General features: G+C 33.4%; 2 protein-coding genes across 4 annotated transcripts; both read right to left on the reverse strand.

Moving 5' to 3' along the window:
• LOC109352494 (probable calcium-binding protein CML22) lies at positions 18-2,253 on the reverse strand. 3 transcript variants are annotated; one of them, XM_019594498.1, is made up of 5 exons: positions 1,954-2,253; positions 1,052-1,266; positions 772-971; positions 317-482; positions 18-208 (listed from the first exon to the last, which is right to left on the reverse strand). In XM_019594498.1, the coding sequence occupies exons 2-5, from the start codon at positions 1,245-1,247 to the stop codon at positions 117-119; spliced, it is 654 nt and encodes a 217-aa protein (XP_019450043.1). In that variant the 5' UTR covers positions 1,248-1,266; positions 1,954-2,253; the 3' UTR covers positions 18-116. The 3 variants fall into 3 exon arrangements, with proteins under 3 accessions (XP_019450043.1, XP_019450042.1, XP_019450041.1); XM_019594497.1 differs by having other exon boundaries at positions 317-491; positions 1,052-1,654; positions 1,954-2,250; XM_019594496.1 differs by having other exon boundaries at positions 317-491; positions 1,954-2,249.
• On the reverse strand, positions 4,693-10,555 carry LOC109352495 (metacaspase-1). Its single transcript, XM_019594499.1, has 5 exons — positions 10,077-10,555; positions 7,639-7,972; positions 5,697-5,817; positions 5,370-5,594; positions 4,693-4,950 (listed from the first exon to the last, which is right to left on the reverse strand). The coding sequence occupies exons 1-5, from the start codon at positions 10,441-10,443 to the stop codon at positions 4,891-4,893; spliced, it is 1,107 nt and encodes a 368-aa protein (XP_019450044.1). The 5' UTR covers positions 10,444-10,555; the 3' UTR covers positions 4,693-4,890.

Here is a 19,552-nt window from a genome sequence, read left to right on the forward strand (position 1 = left end):
TCCGGAAACGGTCTCTCCAAACAATATTAAGATAAGATAATCCAATCTTATACCCAAAATCAAACAATATAACTCCAAGCAATCCTCTTTGTAGTGTAACTTCTTATTTGGTGCATCTATTCATCAACATCAATCCCAATCCATTTGATGAAACCAAAGAGGAACTCTCTAAAAGTGACTTGCCCATTCCTGTCCCAGTCCATTTCTTCTGCAAGTAAGACAAAACCAAGTCATATGAGGTTAAAAATAGTGCAAAGAAAATGAAAGAACAAACAGAACTTTAAAGGATGCATTGAAGTGAAGTAAATAGTAATACTAAATCGGTTGCGAGTGATGTGCGCCGGAGATCTTTCCAAAGGATTAGTCTCATTCAGGGTCTTGACCATGTCCTTCTTGTTAAGCTTCCCATCACCATTTTTATCAAAGAACAAAAAGACTTCTACTATAGTATCAAAAGTTTCTCCAAGTTGTGCTAACTCTGTCTTTGATGACTGAGACAAAAAATAAAGCTATCATATATGCTATAGAGATTAAACAGAACAAGCATATATCATATATGTTCAATATCAACAAAGCATAACCAACAAGGCATTGGTTTATTGATGTAAGGTTCCGCTAGATCTCCAGGATGACCAATGACCAAAAGATCAAGGGTTCGATTCCTATGAGCGACACCCCGAAAGGGATCAGTTCCTTACCCATAAGGTGAGAAGATACCCTTAGTAGTACCAAAAAATATCAACAAAGCATAATTAAGTTTTTGATGAATACATTATCAGAAGTTGGAGGTTCTTGCAGGAGGTGGATGAGACATAGAAGAACAATAAATTCATTAAACTGTATTCCCTTGCTTCCATCAATATCACAATAATGAAAAAGATTCTTAATGTGTTCCTCTGGAAGATGAAGTTGAAGATGTTCTACAAGCTTTTTCAATTCATTGGGTTCTATAGATCCATTAGAGTCTTCATCTGTGAAAGATACATCATAAATGTTCATTTTTTATATCATAGAATCAAGAACAGTAACATACAAGGGCATTAAGACATACCATATTGTTCAAACATTTCCCTTAGTATTTTCAGTCTCTCCTTGAACATAGGGAACAGCATAACTATGCTATCAATTGATTTAAATTTTGTCTGACCAATTCTATATCTTTTCATTTCAACTATTTTCCCTTCAAGCTCCCAATCCAAGCTCTTTTGCTTGCTTGGCTTGCCAACACAACAAAGCGCGGCTCCCATTTTTATCGGTCAACAACTTCTGAAATAGGAAGAAAGTAAGATTGGCATTCCTTGGAGTGAAGGACAAGGAAACAAAAACATCAGTAAAGTCTAATATACAAGAAAGATTAATAATCATAAGTTAATTTTCCACTAGCTAGAGAACATTGGCTACCACGAAATCGAAAGTCTTATTTCGGAACTGGAATTTCGGATCACTGATACTCAATCATAGTCATTTATGTCATTTTCTTATCATGCAGCAATATTGGGCATTCCTGATAAAGAAGACATAGTAAATAAGGCCATAGTAGGATTGATTCTCTCTTCTATCAATTGATCAACATAGTAAAGGCCAAAACAAAGTACCCTTAACAGCAGTAGCACATCTTCTGTCCCTCAATTTGTGTCACTCCATATGTCATTATCTGTGATCGGTCAGAAAATACTTAATAATTAAACTTTTAACTGTAAGTACATTTGTTTCAACCAATCATAGCTCATAGCACACAAAGTGACACAAATTACGGGACATCAGATATGCTCCCCCTAACAGCTTGAAATAAACAAATCAAGTCCATAGCTTATCATGCAGAATTCAAATGAACTCATACTTTTGTCAGCACTCAAATTCAAAACCAAGTAACCAACATCATATATCTATACAAGTTTCACAAAAAGTTATCAATTCCAAAAGTTTTATATTTGACAAGCAAAAAATACTTACAGATATGTAATGCTTTGATTATGAACAGAAGGGTCATAAGTAGGGTATATTATGTGCATACACTTGTAGAAAATAGAAGAACCTGGAAATATGTAGAGAAAGGAAAAGCTGAAAAACAAAGTATAGTGGATTATTCCAAAGAAGAGATTCCATCATTGCTTTGAGTGTTAGTCCATTGAAATCTTCACAATGGTATCTAAAGGGGTAACTAAAGAATATGTTCCATTGACCCACACTATAAATGATGCTCATCAATTGTATTTTATATGCATTATACAAACAAAAAGCTATTTTTACAGCTCATTAGGTACTATTACTATTTCATCATATCTCTCTATTTTTTCTATTATAAGTATTTTCCTCACAAGTTTCATAGAGTTATTTTTTCCTAGAAAGAACCATAATAGAAACATTCCTCTATTACACAATTATATTTTTTTAGAATAAGCCTAAGCTTAATGGTAGATTTGTTGGTTATTGAAGATAAGATTACATGTTCAAATCTTTAAAAAAATGTGTTGTTGTGTGCAGAGTAAGACCATTTATATTTACTTTCCTTATATTTATTAGACGAGAGTCTCGTATACTAGATCATCATTTTTATTACAGTTAAGAGTATAGTCATTTGATATGTAACTCTCTTTGGTATGGGTATGAGTACGTAATACACCGTACATTACCCTATCAAATTATTCTTTGGTACGTGGTTCTCTTTGGTACGGTACAAGTGAATGTACAGTACCAATTATTGTCATTTTCTTTTACTTAAACTGTAGGTAAAAATTTAATTCGTTTCTCAAAGGGAATTAGTTCATAAAGGAACAATAAATTAGTACGAGAGAATAAATATACAATTAGAGAATTGTGTATGAATGGTTAAGAGTTTTGAGTTGTGACCAACACAAAGAATCTTTGTATCTGTTTTTCTTTGATAATGGTCTCTCCTTTCACACAGTATGAGATGAATTTAGAGGCAAAGAAAAGTAGCCCTTCTAAGTAAACCATGGTACAAGGTATTATGGTAGAGTTTTTGTGTTGCTAGAGTATTCTTTCACTTTTTGGTAAGGAACATGGGTTGTATGATTATTCTTTCACTTTTTTCTATCTACAAGATTCGAACCGGGTTCTTGCTTAAGGGAATCAAGCATGTACCACTTGAACCAACGCGATTCACAATCAATCTCACAATCACGCAATCTATTATATATTGTCATTTTCTAACTCTATTACTATGTAAGATGATTACTTGATATTTTTATGTTTTAATCATTTTTTTATTCAATATTCTTGAAAGCATATTTATTTTTTAGATTAACAAGAAAATTTAATAAATTTAATTAAAGATGATTTAGTAATATATGATAAATATATTTTTCAAAGTCATTAGTTATTATCATTTAATAATTTGACAATGCTTATCACTGGTATCTTAGATGTTGTATTTGTCTTTTAATTTCTTTAATTTTTAATCTTATAATTTTATTTTTTTAAAATATACATGTAGGTTTGGAATTTTAAAGAATCATATACAAAGTGAAAATTTTAAAGGAATAATAATAATCTATAGTTTAGGGAGAACTTTGTTTTAAGGTTTAGAATTGTATTAGTTGGAATCATATATTAGAGAATGTTATTACCATCAATATCATTCTCAGGTTTTTGTGAAGAGTTTAAAATTTATACACTGATGATATAAAATTACAGAGAATAACTTAAAAAAAGGATTTGGTTCATGATGTGTATTCCTATGAATATATGTACAATTACAAAATACCTTGTTGTGTTAAATATTATCTAAATACTATTTTTTTCAATATAAATGATGAACAATCAAATAAGCTGAGTTTATAAATTTAATATTCTCTAAACTTATTTTAAATATATAATAACTTTTTATAATTAATATGTCTTTTGGTAGCCTTTATAATTAATTCGTTATAATTATAACTATCATTGTGATATTTAGTTATTTACATATTAATTTTAGGATTAAAACTAATAAAACTTCCTAAACAGTCATGGACATGGTTGCATATTTTTCCCATTTGTGCTACCCAAAAGGTGGTATTCCTCCCATGAACCAGTCTCCTTCAATACTTCATTTTGAGTCAAAATTTCCAACTTCTCCAACATTGTATCATGTTAACAAGCCTTTGCTTGCTTTATCTGAGTGAGACTCCCGGAGAGGAAAGTGATTTTTTTCTTTAAGTCGTAAGAGTAAAAATATAATCTCATTTTAAATAAAAAAGATACAAATATTAATGTATGTTGTTTTTCCTTTACTATCTCACACCACTTCTTATCTGGAGATAAATCAATCAAATGCTCTCATCATCAAATGTTAGTTCCTAATCTTGGACTCAATCGAGAAGATATGGTCAAACATGGGTTGGAATCATTTGGGCATTGCCTTTCAGAAATTCTCCCATGTTGGGTTAGGATTGGGGTGGGGAAATTGCTTGAATAATCGCATGCTATGGGTATAATAGGTATTAGATTTTAGAGTATAATATTTATACATTATTAGTATAAAGATTTGTACACGGTTAATACACCATTTAGCCTTCATTTGTATTACTTTTTTGAATAGTCAAAGATAATTGAAAATAAATGGTAGACGATAGACCGACATGGTATTAAACTCTTAAACAATGCATACAGTTTTTCCTCTAGATTTTATTATATCATCACATATCAAAATAACCAAAAACTGACGCAAACAAGGTCATTATTATAACTTTATAAGCATAAAAACAGGATCAGATTATCAAGGATAAACATAATTTGAACCAAACACATCTTCACTGATTTCCAAAAACAGAACCTTATCTACTGTGTCATAAACTTATAAACATTAGTTTGTCATTGGTTATCAATATATGCTCATATACAATGGCATCAAAAAGGAAAACAATGCAGTATAAAGCATATTGAATATCATAAAGAGAAAGGTTTTGTATACACATCAAAAGGCTCGCATGCTGTTAACTGAGGTTCCTGTTGAAACAAAAGCAGAAGTCAGTTCAACTTTGAATAGCCTCTCAATACACACAAACTTGTAAAGAACTGTAGGTGGTGTATGACTGTACCACTACCCATATCAACTTCATAGTTCATATGACTCTGACTGGCCGAGAAAACAAAATTTAATGGATATTTAAAAAAGGACGACCCACTGCATGAGACTTCCACTTAGTGAGGTATGAGGAAGGTAGATGTACTCGTGTACACAACCTTATATCCCACAAGCAGAGAGATTGTTTCTCGGATTTGAACTCGTGACCTTATGGTTTAAGTTAGTTAAACTTAAATCTCATTCTCTTAAGAAAACAGAGGAGTGCCATAGAGAACTGGCACAGATAGTGATATGTTATCCCTATGATCAAACACTTTCCATCAATTCAAGTATATTTTACCTGTTTCAGTCCACCACCAACACCAGTGAGACTACCTCCAGTCAATAGCATGGAGACAAGAGATGTTACCACGCCGCCACCCGCAACACCACCATCATTGCCAACGTTTCTTATGGCACTGCGCATAGCAGTAAGAATGCTTCCATAGGTAGCCCCATGACCACGCTCTATGGCTTGGATGAAGCAATACGTCATGGCCCCAGTTGATGTAATCTTCGATAGTGCCTGTTCACAGCCACAATTGATCATATTTCCAAACACGAGGTTTCACATGTATACACTGAAACAGTCTCAGACAGATATCAACTTAAATAATCTAAAACTTACAGATGTATCAGCAGAAGTTTGATGATCATCGCATCCACTAAAGGAGATAACTTCTCCACCATTTGATCCTTTCCATACACCTGACCGGGGGCGATGGTCCTCCCATACATACTGTCCCATCCTATTTATAAAGAAGAAAGAAACAGAGTAAATGCTGGCTATCCGAGAACTACATTATATTCTACGGAAAAAAAATTGCTGCATATATTTAATCATGAAAACACAATAAGTAAGCCTTATTCCACTAGGTGGAGTCAGTTCAATAAATCAATAAACACTATTGGTATCAAATCTATTCACCTTCATCTCACATAACCAAACCACCTTAGGCAAGTTTCTATTATATTTTCCTTGGTAAGTGTCATTCTAAATCTCTAGCACACAATATCTTATCTACAACTGTATATCCACTCAATGCCATTAGCATTATCATATTTGCCACATTTATCTTTCGCTCTTCTTGACACTTCATTGCCTAACATTCACTACCATATAGCAATGCTAGTTTTATAGCTATACAAAAAAGTTTTCCTTCTTGAGTTTGATAGTCATGATCATTTTAGAAATCATAAAACATTACTGAAGAATATCATCATTGCATCCAAGAAACTTGAATCATAATTTTCAGCTCCAAATTATTGACAACTTGTATTTTTACTAAACCTGCATTCAATATACTCAGTCTTACTCTTAATCTAAAACTCTCTCATTCTAAGCTTCTCTCACAACTTTAGAATATATTCTTCTAGGCACAACTAGGATTGCATATTTGCAACATTGGCAATGGCTTTCAGATGTGCAAATTGAAAAGGGTTAGACACCATCAACTCTCGTTGCAAACCTATTGTTTATGTTATAGGTAAATCATGTGTTAGATGTCATGACTTTACACGAGTTCTTATTACCCAATAAAAATTAAAAATTAAAAACTCTTTTCTACTCTAGAGCTTTCCTCATTAGTTTTCGTGGTGCCATATCATAGGTTTTTCTACATCTGTTGGAATATAGCCTACATGGTTGGCTTCCCTATAAAGCATAATTGGTTCCTGGTATACTAATAGAAACATCAAACATGATACTGGATTGCTGATTTTATTGAATATCCACAAAGAAACTCCTCTAGTTACCACTCTCGGTGAGAAAGCAGTACCCAGGAAGTCATTACACCAGAAAGGAAAAGCTCAGAACAGAAAGAGAAAGAAAAGGATACTACAGGCCACACAAGAGTCTTGGAACCTCTCTCCTAATTCCTTGATCAGTAAATTTCCTGCCTCCCTAAGATCGCCCTTACACGCATTATCTTCCTTTTTTTGATAAGACACGCATTATCTTCCTTCCTAATGGACAATTCTTTTTCCTTGCGTTCCTCTCTAAACTCATGAACTTTAACCCTATATATAGTCTGCCCAATTTTGCATGCCTCCTATATTCTTGCGAACAGATGTCAAAGTGCTCTTCCACTCATCCACATTCATTTTCTCATTGGAGGTAAAAAATAGTGAAAATGAAAATACTTCACAGGCTTGGTCAATGGACATAATTTAAGATAGAGCATTATGGCGTCGTTCGATCATGTAGCAGACCTCACCTAGAGGGACTAAGGCTTGGTTGTTGTTGTTGACAACACTTCACAAGCTAATTTGACATAAATAAACTTGATATCGAGCTTAGAAATTGAAAAGGATGAATTGATAACAAATAAAATGAAAAGGTGTTATCAAGTATCAAATGGGTTGATGGACAATCACATGCATAATTACTAGACTTGAAACCACTTTATTTTTCAGCAGAGGATGTAAGTATATTTTTGCTTTAGAATAATTCATGCAAAGTTAAGACCTATTTATCAAACATCAAAATGCAAGTGTCAACAAAGCCAAAATTCATAATTGTTTAACCATGCAATTAGAAAATAAAAAACATAATGTTCAGAGAAGGTAACCTGTTCATTCTGCAAAGAAATGGCAAATCTAGAACAGTGCCACTATGGCAGGCATCAATTAGTGCATGCAGCCTAACTCCATGAGGAAGAGGTCTGACCATTGCTGTATTAATCTCGTCGTCTACAATCATACCCTGTGTTTCAAAATCAAGGGGACAAAGAGTTTCATCAAACCCATCAGCTTCTTCACCACTATAGCTCCTCTGCTGTGATCCATGACCAGAATAATGAAAAACCAGGGAATCTCCTGGTTGACATCCTTGTGCAAGCCAAAACATTGCCATCCTGATGTTGTTCTTGGTTGGAAATTTGGGGCCATGAGGATCTTCTTCTTCTGCATTTTGAAATTCAAATGATAAGTATGAGTAATAGTACATATGCTTTATAAATTAAAAAAGGGATGAGAAACTGAAATCTCCCTAATGCTAAAACTAACCAAAATATGCATTGCAAATCAAATCTTAATATAGATTATTAAGACCAGAATGAACTTCAAAAAATTCGCTAGACCTGAGTTCTTTTAGATTGTCAACTTTTTAAGTGTATTTTTTTATATCTCATCCTTAGGTAGTGATACGCTGTAGCTTAGCTACTCACTAGGTAGGTCCTTGTTTGTTTCTAAGTTGACTGCAATTGCAAGTTAAGAGATCAACATGCAGCCTAGACATGATTTTCCTCAAACAAACTCTGTTTTGATATGGTATAAGAATGCTAGCCTCCTTCTTGAATCAATACTGACATGAATGATTATAAAAAAAATACTGCCTTGCATGTCTAACTTCGCTGTTCAGTGTCCTCTGTTATTACGCTTCTATAGTTTTTAGGGGTTGTCTCATTGTTTCTGACAGCTTTAATTGGCTCGAACAAACACCAAACATGGTCTGGATACTCAGCCGGACTTGATGGACATCACTCTTAAATACAAATTAAAAATAACCTACATTTTTTGTAGTGCTCTTAAATAGAAATTACTGCTGCCATGCAACCTTTACTACTGCCACAATTGAACGCCACCTTCCACCTCTGCCCAGCACCCAGCACCCAACACTGCTGCTCGGCACCCTCCAAAACAGTCACTGGCACCCTCCTTTTAGTGGTGATTAGTGACGGCAGTGGTCGGGTGGTGGTGGTAGCAGTGGGATGGTACACGAAAAAATCAAGACGCTGCTGCAGAGACCATGGGAGGTTCAAATTCAGCATGTGAATGGGGCATGTAGGATGAAGCTAACAAGTGTGCTGATATCCTAACCACTTTGAGTCTTCAACATATGGCAGGTTTGGTTATTTTTTATAATCGTCCTTTGAAGATTGTGAACATTATTCTCTCAAGTGTAACGGGAGTATTTACTCCCCATATTAACTTAAAATTTTCCTTTATTTGGGCCAGTTCCATTATTCACCCCAAAAAGGGGCCTTCACCACTTCTCTTTTCAATATGATTTGGACACTGATTAAAAGAAATTAAGAGTAGCAATTCATACATATGCTTATCATGGTATGATCTGTTAGCCAATTGGAGAAATCATGCTAGTGATGTTCCTCATGTTGAGCTTAGTTAGGTATTGATGGTGTAGGGGTCACATTACCTCGTCTAGTATCTATTAATTAGTTTTTGTTGCCAGTTGAGCTTTGGCCACTTCTTTTGCCGAAAACAAAAACGAAAAAAATATTTTTTTATCTATAATCAGAATGCTAAGAGAACTGAAAATTTGAAACGAACAAATCAGAGTAATAAAAGTCCCTCTCAGATGATCTCTATATAATGATAAACTGAAAAGATGCAATGTTGAGTTTGTATCATTTCCATATTAGCAATGCAAATCAAAATTTGTCAGAGACTCGGTGGTCAAGAAGAATCGTGCAAGCACTGGTCTGATACAACAGTAATGGGTAATAATAAATCTTCTTTTTAGAGAAAAACACAGTTAAGAGAATAAGTTAATTCACACACTTCTTTTTTGGTGTTTTGTAACCTCTAACGGAAACTCTTAACACGACATAGCAATTCGCTAAATATGATAGGTGCATAGAGTATCTCATCTCATACAATATCTCACTAACCAGTACCTAATCACAGATCGAAGTATAACTTATATTCAAACAGTTGCTTATTACCAATTATCAATAATTATAATATCGATTTCGAGTTTCCATTTATTCCCTATAGGGTTTAGCATTTATTATTTCATAAGTACCAGTTTTGGAAGTCTCCGAAACCACAGATAACGCAATTGCGATCACATCGGCCACATTTTCGGGTAATAGTCCGTAACCTTGTCTTAATTTTAAACCTTGCCTTATCATATTTAGCATATGCTAATAATTTAAACGAAACTAACCAAAAAAGTTAAGTAAATTCAGAATTACTGAGAAAAGTGCAATCATAAGAAAATTGTAAATGAAGCGATTAAAAGCTGAAACAAGATCAAATAACGTACCAGTAAGCATGATAATAGAAGCTTCTGGAAAATTGAACTTATTAATGAGAAGATAACGCATACACTTAGCGTCATTGATGCATCCCTTGAGCTCATGCCGCGAGAATCGGTACGAGATACCGATGATCACGGCCCTCTTGCGACCGTGAGGGTTCGGCAGGGGTCCCGGCGGCGCGTGGTTGTAAGGTGACGGAGGAGTTGGCGGAGCGGGGGTGGAAGAGGGAGGGTGATGAGGCGGAGGGATGGAGCGGGGATCGGAGAGGTGAGTGACGGCGTGGCAGAGGGCACAGCGGATGGATCCGGCGCCGGGAGGGAGCATGAGTGGGGTGGCGCAGCCGGAGCAGTTAACGAGCATGGTGTTGTACATGATTGTAATTTGGGGGAAGGGTAGGGGTAGAATTGGGATTTAGGGGTTCACCAGGTTGGAGAAGGGTGTATGAGGAGAATTATGGGAGTTAGTTGAAGCAAGACAAAGAAAATGGAGGATGGCAATTGGGATCTAAAATACCTATTATTCAATGAGAAAAAAATATCAGCTAAAAGTTTTATATATTATTATTTAATATTTACTATTCATTTTTAATTATTATTTGCTCTTTAAGAAAAGTAATATAAATAAATGATGAATGATGTATTAACCAATATATAAATCTTTATACTTCACTTAGGCTTTAGTTTTACATATGTGAGATTTAGTCCTTAATTAGTTTTAAATAGGTTACACCTAACATTCAATGTGATGATATGTTTTGTGTCACCATAATTCAACAATAATATTGGTTTAGTACTGTAAGGTTCTATTAGATCCACAATATAACCAAAAAATTAAAAGTTTAATTCTTTATAGCGATATTTGTTGGGATGAGTAATCATATATCTCAAAAGAGATTAATTCTTTATCTTTGGTAGTACCAAAATATCAAACAATATATGCGTATGCAATAACACATTTTTTATGATAGCAAGGTGCACACGTCTTTAATATGTCATATTAATTTAGTCTATTTAAGATAAATTTTGGCACGGGTCTAACTTTCACACCTATTATAAACTAAGAATAAAATAGCGTAGAGAAAAGGAAGAATAGGTTCTATTTTCTTTATTCCACAAAACCAAATATTTGTTGGAACAATTTATTTGGATTGTCATAACCCATGATAAGAGGTTAAAAAAGGTATATATCATATTGAAAATTTAAATATTTAGAACTTTAACAGACTTAATTTTCTTAAAGTTTAATTTTTTAACCTCTTATTGTATTTTAAGCTCACCCATTTTGTTTATAAACATATATCAAACAACCTCTCATCATTTCATATATGATCCGACCCCTTCCAACTTGATTAATACATGTTGATTTCAATGTAAATATTTATTAAAACTTTGGGGTTAAAACAAATTTGTTCTATTAATTTTTAGAACTAATTTAGGCTAACTATTTTGAAATGATAATACCACCCATGTTATGAAATTTGATTTTCAACTCGTGATTGTACACGATTTGTGTCCGAATCTTATATATGATAAAACAATGTATATATTAATTGTGTAAGAGTTTTTTATATTTTCAGTCCATCATTTATCATTTATTTTTAATCGTTATCGACTTTTAATCAAAAGTAATATAAATGGACGGTGGGTGATACACTCTGGTTGTGTATTAGTACAAATGTTTGCATTGTTGATGTATAGATATTACATTGTACTCGATTTTGTTTAAGGTTTCTTTTTAAATAATTCTTTACCGTTAAAAATATAATTAAATACAAACAAGGGGGTGGTTAAGTGATGTAGGGCCCCGTTGGGTCTTTAAGATGACCAAAAGGTCAATAATTCGATTATTGTGAGTAATATGTGTTTGAATGGATAGTCACACACTCCAAAGAGATTAATTCCAGGAATACCCTTGATAGTACTAAAAAATATATAATTAAATTCATATTTGTTTCTGAGAACCAGCTTAATTGATTAAGATGTAGGTATTAGATTCATTTATGACCTTTTCTAGGTCGCGAGGCAAAATAAAAATGGAATCCGACTTTATCAAAAACTTAAAATGTGTGAAATTTTAACACTAAACTTTATCCAAAAATAACAATCTATATATACTAATGTGTTAGAATTTGTTTGAAAATTGATGAGTTTAATGTGGATTAAATGCACATTAATGTGATTATTTATAGTGAATTTGAAAAAACTCACTAGTATCACATTGCTTAGAGGAGAGAAGGTGAAAGGTTTTATAAGCCTTAAGTTACAACATTGGGGTGTGTCTCAAGGGGTACAATGAATTTTGTGAGTAGGTGAGGACTCACACAAACAAAACCTCTTCACACACGCGCACACCACCTCCGCCGCCGTCTGATCGAGTTCATGCCCAAATTTTTTTTGAAAAAAACTTTTTTTTAAGCTTATGGCTTGGACCGTGTGTTTACCAAGTCAACACACGTATGAGACTTAGTCCACATGGTTGGAGAGTTAAGTGTGGGTGGAGAAGATCTCGGCCAAGAGATTATGATCTGCGTGATCATTGTTTCAAGCCGTCAGCTCATATAACCGTTTGATTTTTTGCGTCGTTGGAGGCCTCATACTACAAATATAGGCATCATTCCCTTATTATAATTCGCACCAAGTTGAATGTGTTTACCTCTCAACTTTTCTTTCCCCCCCTTATATTTCGCTGACGCATTTTTGGCAATCTTCTCCCCCTTTCTTTCTGTAGCACTTGAGTATTGTGGGAAAAGAATCGACATGGGAAGTCATATTGTGGGAATCGAGAATTGACACTAGTAGCCATATTGTTGGTGTATTCGAGAACAATTCTTACAATACAGTAAGAAATTGTATAACCGAGAACTGAGTTGTTTTATCCTAGGGATGGCGTGGTTGATAGTCTGCTTACATAATTTTAACAGTGCCACGAAACATCTTAAAGAGAGCGACCTGGTCGTGATTCAGTGTTGACAACCTCTAGGGGGTTGTCTTTATTTAGGATCGTTTTAGCTTGAAAGGTTAGGGCTTTTTATAGTCCAATTTGGTTTTGATGAAGTTCTAGGGGTTGGGTTTGATTTTTGGTTCGTCTTATATGGTTTTATGAGGGTTAGGGTTGTGTATGGTTGGGAAGGTAAGTGTGGTCTCGGTTTGAGTTGGGCTTTGTAGAGTTTGGCTGCCGGTTGGTGACTTAGGCTAAGGAGGATGTGTTTAGTAGGGAAAGGTCTTGGCTTGTTAATAAAATGAAGGTCTCGGCTTGATGTATTTAGGTTAGGTATTAGGGCTGTTTTGGGGTGAATGTATGGTGAATGAAGGTGATGAATTAATGGTGAACTATGGAGGTAAGGTCACAGATTGGGGGAATTAATTGGAAGATGAATTGATTTATGCGTGAGGCAATTTTGAATATGGGAGATGAATGAAATGGAAGACGCCACAAACATGAAAGCTTGATAAGTCAAGTGTTGTTCGCCATAAGCTTAGGGAGCTTGATAAGAACTCTTCAATGGCCACGACCAATGGATAAGGTTTAGGAGAAACACTCTCAACTAAAACAATTTAGATTCAACTTAACTTTTATTAATGATCAAACAAAATATAAATAGACAATCTGCATTGCTGAATAAAGATAAGACTAAGATAGAATCCTAATTATCTTCTAATAAACAAAAGAATAAAATCCTAACTAATATCAATTGGTTGAGCCGAAATCTCCTTGTCATTTGAGTTTGTTAGTTGTTGAGCTTTGACTAGGAATATGTTGAAACTTGGCCTTGGCTGATTTGGAAGTTGAAGATTAGATCTATCTTCTACCTTATCTCTTAAACTTGCACACGCCCACCTTGAAATCTTTTGGCCAAATTCCATAATCATAGGACTTATTGTTGGCTGAAATTTGTGATGATGAAATCACCTAATCTTCACATTATCTCTCAACAAAATAGAAATCATTTCCCTTGAGTGTAGTTGTGCCTTATCAATCCAAGCTGATTGATTCCCTTAAGTGTAGTTGTGCCTTATCTTGAGTATTTGGTCAACTCCATTTGAAAATAGATGCCTAGCCGTGCACACTCCCTTGAGTCATGCTATCTTGTCTTGATTCCAATTGTCCTAGCCATACCAATGTCTTCTCCTTGGCCTTGTCCAAAAAGCTTGTAGTCGTGCCAATCTAGTCATGTTGCATTTGCCTTAGTCATGACTCCCTTTCCTAATCAAACTACTTGGCCACTAATGGACTATGATTCAACCTCCCATGATTTATTGAATTGAAAATACTTGAATGAAAATAAACCTAAGACTATATGAGAATGCAATCTCATTTATTTGAATTAAATCAAATAAAAATAACCTAAAATAGCAAGTACCCTAAGGACATAAATGTCCTTCCTTCATGTAATCTCCAGGATCAATTGAGTCTTTTGTGACCTTAAATGGTCCTGATTTAACTTTGGTCCTAGTCATAGGACCTTCATGAGATCTCTTGCCCTTGGAATCAAAGGTTTCCCTATGAGGGTTTACATCACTCAGCCACTAAAGATTATTTTGTGTCATTAGAATTGTAGCGAGTTACACAAACAACAATTTTAAGATGTTTATACTACAATGACATTTAGAGATAATATTACTGAACCGAACAACTATAACCTGAATAAACCATTTCGATTTAACGGGACAAATTTCAAATGTTGACAACATAAGATGAAACACATTCTGAAAACCAACATCCCAGTGGTGTTAGATGGGGCTGAAAAAGAGAAAAAGGATAAACTGGCTATTAAAATAGCTCTATGGAATGAAAGTGATTACTTATGTAAGAACTTCATTCTGAATGAGTTGTCTGGTGATCTCTATGATTATTACAACTCATACAAGTCTGCCAAATTAATTTGGTATGCACTTGAAAAATATATGATACTAAGGAAGCTGAGACTAAAAAGTATGATGTTAGCCACTAACTCAAGTATCAAATGATTGATGATAAATCAGTAGAGTCTCAGTCCCACGAGATACAGAAAATTGCTCATGAGATCATTTCTAAGGGTATGCCTCTAGATGAGCAATTTCAAGTGGCTGTCATAATTGGCAAGCTTCCTCTTAGATGGAAGGACTTCAAAAACCTTCTGAGGCATAAGACTAAAGAAATCTATTTGGAATTTCTGATCACTCGTCTTCGTAGTGAAGAAGAGGCTCGTAAGCAAGATCAGAGAGATGAGGTGCTGATTGTCTCCAACAATAACACTAAGAGAAAAAAAAATCAGGTGCGATTTTTAAGCCTTCTGGCACTAACTTCAAGAATCAGAACCGCAATGGGAATAAGACGAAGAACACCAGTTGCAACAAAATTGGAACCCCCAAGAGGTCAAATATGTAAAGCCACTCGCTAAGAATGATTATGGCAACCTATTCATCTGCTTCAAGTGTGGGAAGCCAAGTCATATGACACACATGTGCATAAATAAACCTATAGATCGTCCTCCACATGCCAACATGGTTGATGAGCCATTTGTGGTTGTGTTATCTGAGGTCACTATGGTTGGAGGAACTGATGGGTGGTGGGTAGATATTGGCGTATCCCGCCATCTCTGTTATGATCGTGCTATGTTCAAAACATACACGAATGCTGATGACAAGAAGATGTTGTTGGTGACTCTCACATCACTATTGTTGCTGGAACTAGTAATGTGGAGCTGAAGTTTACATTTGGGAATACTCTGATTCTCAAAGATGTGATGCACACACCAGAGATGAGGAAAAATCTAGTTTCTGGTTTTCTTCTTAATAAGGTTGGTTTTACCGAGACCATAAAAGTAGACTTGCATACTCTTAAATGTTAATGTTTCTATTAATAAAATTTCTGATTATGTTTACATGTTGTGTGATTTTAATATTTAGCATTCTAGACTTTGTCATATTAACAAACGTGTAATTTCAAATTTGAGTAGTTTAGGTTAATTCCAAAGTTATATAAAAATGACTTTGAAATTTGTGAATCATGCAGTCAAGCAAAAATTTCAAAAAAACTATATAAATCAGTAATGCGAGAATCTGAGCCTTTAAATTTAATACACTCATATATATGTGAATTAGATGGAACATTAACTAGAAATGGTAAACGTTATTTTATCACTTGTATTGATGAATGCTCTGATTTTACTTATGTATATCTTATGAAAATAAAAGTGAAGCACTTGACATGTTTAAGTTATATGTAACTAAAATTGAAAATCAACTCAACAAGAAAATAAAGAAACTCAGAAGTAATAGAGGCATTGAGTATGACTCTAACATGTTTAATGATTTTTGTAAATTAAATGACATTATTTATGAAACAATTGCACCATATTCACCTGAAATGAATGGTAAAACTAAAATAAAGAATATAACTTTAACTGAATTATTTGTAGCTATTATATTAAGTTTTGGTGCAACATCCTCTTGTTGGGTGAAATTTTATTGACTATATACTATGTGCTAAATAGAGTCCATTTAATGAAATAAAGTATTGCTTGGTGATATGAGAAGTTTATGTTTGTCTATTTAATGACATAAAATATAAATAAATTTAGTTCACTTGGATTAATATAAGAGAAAACAAATATCTTGAAAATGTATAAATTTTATATATTGTTATTTTATGAATAATGTTTAATCATTATTGATTCTTCAAAAATTAAATAATATAAATAAATGGTGAATAATATCATAAATGTATATAGATATTTACATTGTATAATAGATTATAATGTTAACATAATGGAGGCTTGTTTTAGTATTGATATCCCAAAAAGCAGGTGTTCCCGCATGGCTCCTCTCTAGAGAGAGGTCGGTGTACAAGTAAGATAATGAAACATGGCAAAATAAAATTTTAAGAATAGATTTTTATCCTCTTTTAGTTAAATATATTAAGAATCAAGAGCGGAAATAAGATATGAATTTCATTCATTGAATGAATAATTGAAAATTGAATTGATGAAATACAAAATTACATTGAATCCTTTATATATAAAGAATGGAAAAACTAATCACCCTAACAAAACTAACTAACCTCAACTAACCCTTTTATTCTTAGAAGCTAATCACTCGAGTTAGAACTAACTCAATCATACAATCTTAAATATTCACATACACTATTATTTATATGATACAATATATTTCAACAGCCCCCTTAAGCTGGAGAGTGAAAATTTTGAACTCCTAGCTTGAAATTGATTTGAAGCAATAAAAACATTTAACCACCCGTGGCAGAAGCTATATCATCAAACGCTTCATCATCCATAGCAGAAGCTATATATTTGCTTAACCACTATGGACAGAAGCTATCCATCCAATGTTTAACCATCCATAACATAAGTTATATTTGAGCTTAACCATCATGGACAAAAGCGAACCAACCATTGATAATGAAATAGAGAGAACGGATCAGAATCTTGATCCTAATGAGATGCTTCAATGATGTGAAAACATACTATAATAATGTTATGTGTTTATAAGGGGTGAACAAAATAGAGTATGAATGAAATTAAGGGTAATTGGTGATAGGCAAGTAAAGTTTATAGTAATTTGAAAGACATGGCTTTCTGTGATGAAAGAACAAATGTGATATTTTCTCTAGCATTGATCACAACAAAGAATTATATCTTCAAGCCTCTTCCTTTAAATGGATTGTATCTTCCCAGTAAGTGGTTCATGGTACCTTTGCTTTATGCTCATCAAACAGCCCACATGCTGGATCAAGTAGTTTGCAGTTGGCAACTACTACAAGAAAAACAACCGAAAGAACACAAGAGACTAGCTTTTATGGCAACCACATTATCAATGCTTAATATGCTTCTTATTTTATCAAGACCTGAACCACCAACAAGCACAAGTCTACAATCCCATTATCACCCCAATTTGGAGAGGTTTCCTATTATCTCCTGTGAACATTTCTCATGAATAGCTTGACTTCAGTTTCCATGCATCCATCCCTTTTGGCCAATAATATTGCCAATCTTTTGTGCAGGAACCAACATTCTTCTTTCCATGACTTAAGTGAAGAAACTTCCAAGAAGAAAGTGAAAGTAACAACTTTGATGTATGTTTGTGTAATAACTTCTTTAACCTTCTTGAATGATGATCTATGGCTTCTGAAGCATTGCAACCTAGCTTTGTTCTTGGATGCAGATTGAATGCCTTGAGATGAGGAAGAAGAATCACCATGTTCTTTATTGTAATGAGAATCATGATGATTCTTTGTTGAATCTTGCAAAGAAAAAATGATATGCAGAAGTGATAAAAATTTTTTTTTTGCTCTGATACCATGTTAAGAATCAAGAGCGGAAACAAGATATGAATTTCATTCATTAAATGAATGAATTGAAAATTGAATTGATGAAATACAAAATTACAATGAATCCTTTATATAAAGAATGGAAAACTAACTACCCTAACAAAACTAACTAACCTCAACTAACCCTTTTATTCTTAGAAGCTAATCACTCGAGTTAGAACTAATTCAATCATATAATCTCACATATACTATTATTTACATGATACAATATATTTTAACAAAATAATTTATAAAAATTTCCACTTCACATTCTCGTATTGAAGAGTTTAATATTAAAGAGTTCAAATATTGAAAAGTCAAATATCAGAGAGGAAAAGTAGTTCTTCCCGCACACTTCTTTCATGGTCCACTCCTAGCCATGGGTTCAAATATCCAACTAACCTAAACATTTACTAATAAAATAGGTGAAATTAAGGATCATTATAAACAAATATAAAGACCCAATTACAACTTCTTATTTATTATTTAAATAAATGAACAACTGCAACATTGAAGCTTTATATGAATTTATTTGAAGAATACTAAAATATCACAAGTTGAAATCTTGTTGTAATCCTTTATAAGGAAGATTTTAAAAACCAATAAATGCTACCAAATTTGGTAAATAATTGAGTTTGATGGTTGTTTTGTTATGGCATATGCTTTGAAGTATATCTATTTGGAAAGGATTTAGTCTTAGATAATACCTTAGGAAACATTCTTAGTGTGTCCACACACACATATAATTGATTATACCTATGTGTTAATTTGACTTTCTTAAAGCTGAATCTATAAGTAAAGATTTACATTTGATAGTTCTTGTCCTAGTAAATAGGATGGAGATCCTTTCCATTTCTTGTTTATTTCTCTCATAAACAACACTCAATTTATTATTTTATAATCCACACATTATTGAAGGGTTAATATCATCTTCATTCACTTAGGAAACGTGATAACGATCTGTTGTCTCAAATGGTATCACAAACCATATCTCCGACCAATGATATTGAAAAAACATAAAAATAATAAACATTTAATTTTTTTAATTGAAATGTCATATTTTCATTGATCCAAGACATAATTTGAAACAACTTATTTTTATCCTACTAAATGTGAAACCAAGTAAATCACTTTTCATGCAATCAATGAAAAGGAATGACTATATAACCCAAAAAAA

The sequence above is a fragment of the Lupinus angustifolius genome, chromosome LG07 (assembly GCF_001865875.1).
Source record: "Lupinus angustifolius cultivar Tanjil chromosome LG07, LupAngTanjil_v1.0, whole genome shotgun sequence".
NCBI classification, from domain to species: Eukaryota; Viridiplantae; Streptophyta; class Magnoliopsida; order Fabales; family Fabaceae; genus Lupinus; species Lupinus angustifolius.

What these genes read in the sequence shown, in the direction of transcription:
- LOC109352494 (XM_019594497.1), bottom strand. Translation starts at nt 1,247, where the DNA reads ATGGGAGCCGCGCTTTGTTGTGTTGGCAAGCCAAGCAAGCAAAAGAGC. An exon ending in AACCTCCAACTTCTGATAAT is followed by an intron (nt 492 to 771) that starts GTATTCATCAAA and finishes TTTTTGTCTCAG; the next exon opens with TCATCAAAGACAGAGTTAGC. An exon ending in CATCACTCGCAACCGATTTA is followed by an intron (nt 209 to 316) that starts GTATTACTATTT and finishes TCTTACTTGCAG; the next exon opens with AAGAAATGGACTGGGACAGG.
- LOC109352495 (XM_019594499.1), bottom strand. Translation starts at nt 10,443, where the DNA reads ATGTACAACACCATGCTCGTTAACTGCTCCGGCTGCGCCACCCCACTC. An exon ending in TTCTATTATCATGCTTACTG is followed by an intron (nt 7,973 to 10,076) that starts GTACGTTATTTG and finishes TTCAAAATGCAG; the next exon opens with AAGAAGAAGATCCTCATGGC. An exon ending in TTTCTTTGCAGAATGAACAG is followed by an intron (nt 5,818 to 7,638) that starts GTTACCTTCTCT and finishes CTTTATAAATAG; the next exon opens with GATGGGACAGTATGTATGGG.